Source organism: Pseudorasbora parva, chromosome 13, assembly GCF_024679245.1.
Source record: "Pseudorasbora parva isolate DD20220531a chromosome 13, ASM2467924v1, whole genome shotgun sequence".
Lineage (NCBI taxonomy): Eukaryota > Metazoa > Chordata > Actinopteri > Cypriniformes > Gobionidae > Pseudorasbora > Pseudorasbora parva.
In genome coordinates this window covers 13178287-13186298 of record NC_090184.1, presented here as the reverse complement: position 1 = coordinate 13186298, position 8012 = coordinate 13178287, and the positions used below count along the sequence as shown (strand labels likewise).

At 45.2% G+C, this 8012-nt stretch overlaps 1 protein-coding gene across 1 annotated transcript; it reads left to right on the top strand.

Moving 5' to 3' along the window:
* The first annotated feature begins 6719 nt into the window (after positions 1-6719).
* On the top strand, positions 6720-8012 carry LOC137038548 (dual specificity protein phosphatase 26-like). The gene is made up of 3 exons (XM_067413206.1): positions 6720-7029; positions 7424-7632; positions 7721-8012. Exons 1-3 carry the CDS (start codon positions 6860-6862, stop codon positions 7915-7917), a joined length of 576 nt encoding a protein of 191 aa, XP_067269307.1. The 5' UTR covers positions 6720-6859; the 3' UTR covers positions 7918-8012.

Sequence of the window (8012 nt, the reverse complement as noted above, 5' to 3'; positions counted from 1 at the left end):
CTCCAGCTGCCCCTTCCTGGTCAGGTCTGTCAGGGGAGAGGCTAAGGAGGAGAAGTTAGGGATGAAGCACCGTTAGAAACCCGCCAACCCCAACAAGGCCTGTTCCTGAGTCTTGGAGGTGGGACGCGGCGCGGAGTGGATGGCGGTCACTTTCTTCTCCTGGGGACGGATCAGGCCACGTCCCAACTGGTACCCCAGGTACTTTGCTTCCCCCATGGCCAGGTGACATTTCCGGGGGTGGGCGGTCAGTCCAGCCCGACGGAGCTCCGACAGCACCTTCTGCAGCCGGTCGACATAGTCCTCCCAGATCTCTGAGTGTATCACCACGTCGTCCAGATAAGTGGCGTAGGCCTGGTGCAGCCGTAGGAGGACGTTCATTCCATCAGGTGCTGGAACGTGGCTGGGCCCCCTGTAGGCCGAAGGGAAGGACGCGGTAGTGCCAGTGGCCCCTTCGGGTGAAAAAGGCCGTGTTTGGCTTGCCCGCTGGCATGAGGGGGACTTGCCAATACCCTTTAGTAAAGTCGAGGGTCGAGATGAACCGGGCCCTTCCCAGGCAGTCGAGGAGCTCGTCGACGCGGGACATGGGATAGCTGGGCGGAGAGCTGGGCATCCATATCCACAACCACGGGAGGTGACTCGGCGAGGGCGGATAGCTGGGGTCCGGTCCCGACCCACACTTCAGAAGGTTTATGTGATAGAGCTGGTCTTTCTTCTTCTTCCTGGGATGACGTACTCAGTAAGTAACTGGGCCCACCTTCTCAGTGATGGTGAACGGCCCCTGCCAGGTGGCCAGGAACTTGCAGGTGGCCGTGGGAATCAACACCAGAACGTGGTCCCCTCGCTGGAACTCCCTTGTGTGGGCCGTCTGGTTGTAATGCTGCTGCTGGGACTTTTGGGCTTGGATCATGTGCTCGCGGACGATGGGCATCACCTGGTCGATGCGCTCCCTCATCTGCTTTACGTGCTCGATGGTGGTTTGGTGGGCGGCTGGTTGTTGCTCCCAAGCTTTCCGGGCACCATCCAGTAGGCCTTGGGGTTGCCGGCCGAAGAGGAGTTCAAAGGGGGTGAAGCCGGTGGACGCCTGGGGAACCTCCCGGAGCCGAAGAGCACGTAAGGCAGCATCAGGTCCCAGTCGCGAGTGTCTTCCGCCGCCACTCGCTGCAGCATCCGCTTGAGCGTCTCATTGAACCTCTCCACAAGCCTGTCGGTCTGGGGATGGTAGATGGTCGTCCGGAGTTGTTGCACCTTCAGCAGCTTGCAGAGGTCCATTATCACCCAAGACATGAATGGAGTTCCCTGGTCAGTCAGTATCTGGGCTGGTAGGCCAACTCGGCTACTCAGCAGAAACAGCTCCTGGGCGATGGTCTTCACGGTGACTTTGCGGAGGGGGACTGCTTCTGGGTAGCGGGGGACTGCTCGAAGGGCACCTCTATGATGGAAGTGGTATCAGCGGGCTGGGAGGAGGAAGACGAGGCTTGGCAGAACCTCTTGACATTGGCCTCCAGGCCTGGCCAATGAAACCGGTTCCAGAGGGGCTGAATGGTATTCTGAGATCCCAGGTGGCCTGCCATAGGGTGCGTGTGAGCGATCTCCAGTAGGGCCTCGGTCTTGGTGCGGGGCACTACTAGCAGCAATCCCCCCCCCCCCCCCCCATTGTTGACCACAAAGTGCGGAGTGGGGTAGGGTGCAGGCTGGAGCTCCTTGCCATCCACTACTCTCACTTGGGTCCAACAGTGCTTTAATCAGTCGTCCTGTGCTGCGCTTTGGCGAAAGCCCCAGCCCCAGAGACTTGCTGGTAGAGATCAAATAACAAATTAGTATCACGGGGACCGGACTCACCATCTCTGGGGCTGTCTGAGGTCAGCAACATGGGACGCCGTCAGGACCTCCGGGTCGACTTCCGCTTTGGGCGGTTCCCGGCCAGGCTGACGGGCTGGCTGGATGCAGCAAGCAGGCGGTCAAAACCGGACCAATCCTTCCGAGGAGGACCGGGACAGGCAGATCCTTGACGATTCCCACTTCCACCAGCCAGCCGTTATGGTCACTCACCGGGTGGGTACCTCTCTGGTGTCGCGGTGTACACAGGTGACGGACAATCTCGCTATTCATGAACAGTCATCCGCAGCAGTAATTGTGTCGCTTGGGCCTGGGGGTCAGGTAGCGGAGTTCGCTGGGCGGCAGCAGTGCAGAGCGCGGCGAGCTCCCGCTCGGTTTCCCCTTGGCGGGCGACCATGTGTTCCATGATTTGCTGCTGGCGGATGCTGACCTCGGTGAGGTGTTTGAGGAGTTCTCCTATGAGGTGTTTGAGGAGACAATCTCTTGATCCCCAAACTGAATGTCAGAATGGGAAGGAAAGGTGATTTAAGCAATTTTGAGCGTGGGCATGGTTGTTTGCGCCAGACGGGCCGGTCTGAGTATTTCACAATCTGCTCAGTTACTGGGATTTTCCTGCACAACCATTTCTAGGGTTTACAAAGAATAGTGTGAAAAGGGAAAAACATCCAGTATGCGGCAGTCCTGGTGGCGAAAATGCCTTGTTGATGCTAGAGGTCAGATGAGAATGGGCCAACTGATTCAAGCTGATAGAAGAGCAACTTTGACTGAAATAACCACTCATTACAACCGAGGTATGCACCAAAGCATTTGTGAAACCACAACACGCACAACCTTGAGGTGGATGGGCTACAACAGCAGAAGACCCCACCGGGTACCACTCATCTCCACTACAAATAGGAAAAATAGGCTATAATTTGCAAAAGCTCACCAAAATTGGACATGATGAGTCTCGATTTCTGTCGAGACATTCAGATGGTAGAGTCAGAATTTGGCGTAAACAGAATAAGAACATGGATCCATTATGCCTTGTTACCACTGTGCAGGCTGGTGGTGGTGGTGTAATGGTGTGCTGGATGTTTTCTTGGCACACTTTAGGCCCCTTCATGCCAATTGGGCATCGTCTCATCTCACAGATAACTGTAAAAAATAACAGCAGCTTACTGTTACTACTGAACAAACCAGCATCCCAGGTGTTTTCTATAAAATTCCACAGTCTTCTCTAGCTGGACTTACCTCTTGTTTAAAGGTTGTGGTTCTTTCATCAGGCACACAATCTACTCATCCTTGTACCAGCTAATGTCCTCTTGTGTACTTGGCCAGAAGATCTTGGCCCCGTTCTTGTGCATGTGTTTCACCCTCACATGTTCTTCAACCTCCTGGATGATTCCAGGGTAGGTTCACTATTGTAGTTGACAGTGCACTGCTCAATATTTTCTTTCATGATGACCTCAGGCTGTGATGGTTCTTCAGTGCAGTGTGGGCTTTCTTCTACCAAACTCACCTCCTTCAGCCCATAGCATGCACAGTCAAATACACATTTGTCTGCCTAACAAAGGCAAGTTATGTCCCGGTATTTAATTGTTCCAGTTGAGAAACTGATATTTTAAAAAAGCACTTATAATTACATATATATAATGAAATAAAATAGAAACAATTTTAAGTTTTATTAATAAAATGAATAAGAAGGATTAAAGGAAGTGTATGTAAGATTGTGGCCAAAACTGGTACTGCAATCACTATCCCCTCTCCCCCTCCCCCCTGACTCGAGGTTGCCAAATAGGCTGCAGGATCCAGCAGGAACGTAGCTGTAGCTGTGGTAACTAGAGCAGAGCTGGCAACCCGGATGCCGAAACACTACTGACTTCGTGATTGGTAGATAGGTGAAGGGTGAAGCTTCAGGCCAAAACACATGTCAACATTAAAGGTCCCTTGATTGTGTTTACAGTGTGCAATATAACATGTGTTTGTGTTTTGCGTGTAAAAAAACAAAGTATTTTTCACACAATTTACTTATCTGTACACTGCTGTTTTCTCTGTCCTAAAAACGGCCTGATGATTTCCTTGTTCTATGAAGTCCCTCCTTCAGAAATACGTAACGAGTTCTGATTGGGCCAGCGCTTCCTGTGTTGTGATTGGAAAGCTGCTTAGAGCACTTTCCCCGGAAAGGTCCCGCCTCTTACCATAACGGGGAGATGCAAGCACTCAATGTGCGCTCTTCTATGGGAAGCCAAACAATCCAAAAATGGGACGAGACAGCGGGCTGTTACAGAGCTCGCGCCGCGCGGACATGTCATCTGCGCGTTTCAATAGACCGAGCCGCGCGGCCGACTCGTCAGCGCAGCGCGGACGTGTTTACTAGCGCTACCCAATGGGCAGCGCGGCGCGATTTTTTATTTTTTTTTCTCACGGTCTATGGAACTAATCCTCACCAGCCCTGCAATGAACAATTTAAACCGATACAAGTTCATTTGGCGCATTTACATTTTACATTTATTGTTAATTAACATTTTACCCATAAACCTCAGCTATTTAATGTAAATGGGTGAGGTAACATGGCTATAGGCACATTGTAGAAACTATTTTAACTACTGACATTTTAAACAGAATTGATGAGGCTTTAGGTGACAGAGTCATTAATTCAAAAGTTTAGGCGTTTTTCCCTTGAATACAAATTAAATTATATTTAATAGTGTTACAACTTACAAGTCAATCGTGTTGTGCATATAGCCTACTGAACTTGTATAGAGGCAAGGAAAGAGCTGTACAAAGCAGAAACTTCAATGACTTTGTTATCAATATAATGATATTATTATATAGCCTATCTATCTATCTATCTATCTATCTATCTATCTATCTATCTATCTATCTATCTATCTATCTATCTATCTATCTATCTATCTATCTATCTATCTATCTATCTATAATTATGGAATTCAGATATAAAAAGCTTAAGTATTACAGTCTACAAATAATAGCTGAATGCAAAACTTCATACAATAGGCTAATAAGATTAATTACCTGAACATATAAACTCTGATATAATTACCAGGAGGTTGGCGATATGGAATACGAAGAGGAATATGATATTGAAAATCATTAACGTTTCTGCTTTACAGATATTTCCATATAGCGTGCAGTTCAGTATCGACACAACACTGCTGACTTGACTTTTCAAGATAATAAACAAAAGAAAATGCATTTCATCTCCGATTTCATTTGTCTACTGTAGGGAAAAACAATTAAACTTCAGCAGAGAACCAATGCTTGTAAGGAATGAGGGGTTTCTTTATTGTAGCCTATATTTGAGTGCATTTATGGTTCGCGCCGCGTTGCCCATTGGGTAGCGCTAGTAAACACGTCCGCGCTGCTCTGACGAGTCGGCCGCGCGGCTCGGTCTATTGCACCGCGCAGATGACATGTCCGCGCGGCGCGAGCTCTGTAACAGCCCGCTGTCTCGTCCCACTTTTGGATTGTTTGGCTTCCCATACTCTTCTCCGTGTGGGAGAGCAACAAGACCACTCAACCCTATTTTGCGTGTACTTGTGGGCGGAGGGTTAGTCAACAAACTGTTCTAGTGATGTCATTCCTGCAAGGAAGTGCAGGGGTGTAGTCCAAACCGGCTGTTCACTGTAGGCTTTGAAAGGGAACTTCTGTTAAATAAAATATCTCGCTTGGCATTGAACTTTGAGCTTTATAATTTTACAGGTATTATTTATGCTCTAACAGCAACATTTCACACTAACTAAAATTTAAAAGATGGGATCGCGAAGAACAGGACCTTTAACATCAGTTGAGGGCTGCAACAACAACTTTTAAATAACAACATCCTGGCCGGACTACTGTTGTCAGTGATACAAGTATTTGAAATTAACATTATTTCTTAATGTCTAGTGACATAGGGTAATTTTATGATTAATTCAAATAAATTTCTTTCATACAGTCCCTTTAATCGTTTTGGAATCAGATTGTGACTTCCAGAATCAGAATCGGATCATAAGTTGCCTAAAGTTTCCCACGACTACAATGATTGATTTTTTGTCTTTGTTGAATAATACAGAAGATAAAGAGTTTTAAAAAAAAGAATCGCAATATTAGTTAAATCGCAATTTGATTATTTTCAAAATTATTCAGCCTACATATTATTGTGTACACCTATGGAAAAGGTGGATACAAAAGTATTAGCCACTGATCTAAATAACCTATAGATCAGTGGTATTAGCCCCCCCTCTTCTCTCTCTCTCTCTCTCTCTCTCTCTCTCTCTCTCTCTCTCTCTCTCTCTCTATATATATATATATATATATATATATATATATATATATATATATATACCACATCATGGGGACCCAAATAACACTGGATGACCCTTCTATTGACAATAGACAAAAGGACCAATCACAATAAAGTATGCAAATAACATAACTGGTCGGTGGTATACATTCAAATATTACAATAACGACATTTTGAAAGGTGAAAATTTTAACAATGTAAGTAGCCTATGTAAGAATATTTCATAGTTGACTTTATATTCTTAATGGAAAAAAGTATAGGCCTACTGTAGGCTAATCTTTATATTTTTTGCAGTGGCCAATTTGAATAACCAACTATGTGATGTGTTCACAACCTATAGTTAGGTTAATTAATTTATATAAACAAAAGTTTTTCAAAGTTCAGTTATATTTTTCTGCATTGCCTATATTGTCATATTAACAAAATGATAGGCCTGATTGCCGGTTTTGTAGGCTGTTGAACTTGTCTGTAAATCATCAAGCATCACGTAGCCAGTTTATAAGTCACGTTTATTTTAAATGTTCTGTTGTGAATGCGCAGACCCGATTTGAAAGATGTCCAACTCCTAGTCCTAAAATAAACCCCTGCACTGGAATCCATAAGACGGCTTTTATGCAGACTATGAATCGACAGTTTGAATGCCGCACGGACCCGACCCTGTCGTGCACTTTGATCAATCGTACAACTTCGTGAAACCAATATTACCAGACACTAAATGCCCGTTTACACCTCCAAATGTCTTTCAGGTCGAAATATTCTGAAGGTACCTCAAGTTCAACCGCACCGCAGATTGATTTCACCTCTCCCGTTTTAGCGATAAGAGAGGTTGAAAGTCTTCTATTAACCGGAAAAGCCCTCCACAATAACGCAGATGAAGTCTGGCCAAATCTTTTCATCGGAAACATGTAAGAAGACTGCAATTTTTCCGAGTTTCTCCAATTAACTAATATTTATAGCTTTAACTGTATTGAAGGATCTACTGCTTTTCCTAATGTAGTGCATGGTGTTGAACACAAGAGGGAGTCCATAAATGCACCAATATAACAATTAGAACAGTTAAACAGAGTTTAACATAGGCCTACTACCACATCATTGTTATTTCTAGGGAGAAGAGTGTCCAACACTTTAAAATGAGAATGTTCATAATCACACAGATATTAAAGATGTATTGTTAGTTCCTTTAACAAGAACAGAGCATACTAGTCAACTGAAAGGTTAACTGCAAACCAAGAATTGACATATTATAATTTGTTTGTTCAAGAATAATATAATAATAATACTGCATTTTCTCTTTTTTAGGGATATAGCTGAGAATTGCGAAGAGCTGAGAAGGCGTCGCTTCACCCATGTCCTTAACTGTGCCCACAGCTCCAGAGGTGGTGGAAAGATTTATGATGGCATGGGCATCACATACATGGGCATAGATGCACAAGACTCACTCACATATGACATGAGCATCCACTTTAACAATGGGGCTGAGTTTATACATGCAGCATTGGAAGAGGGGGGTAAGTGGCTGTGTTTCCAAATCCTAAACCAGTATACCTTCCTGCAAAGTGCAAAGAGTCATTCAACTCAAATATCTTATAATCAAAGGGAAAATCCTGGTTCACTGTCACGTTGGAGTGAGTCGATCAGCAACTATAGTTTTGGCATATCTCATGCTGAAACAAAACATGACACTGGTGGAGGCAATCAAGAAGGTAAAAGAGGGAAGAGGTGTCTACCCCAACCAAGGCTTCCTCAGACAGCTAATCAACCTTCAAATTCAATTATATGGCCACAGAAACTAAAAGCACTATCACCATTAGTCACAATGAAAACTGAGCAGAGAGAATAAATATATAACAATGTGGGTTTTAATATTTTAGGGCTGTAACTTTGTGCA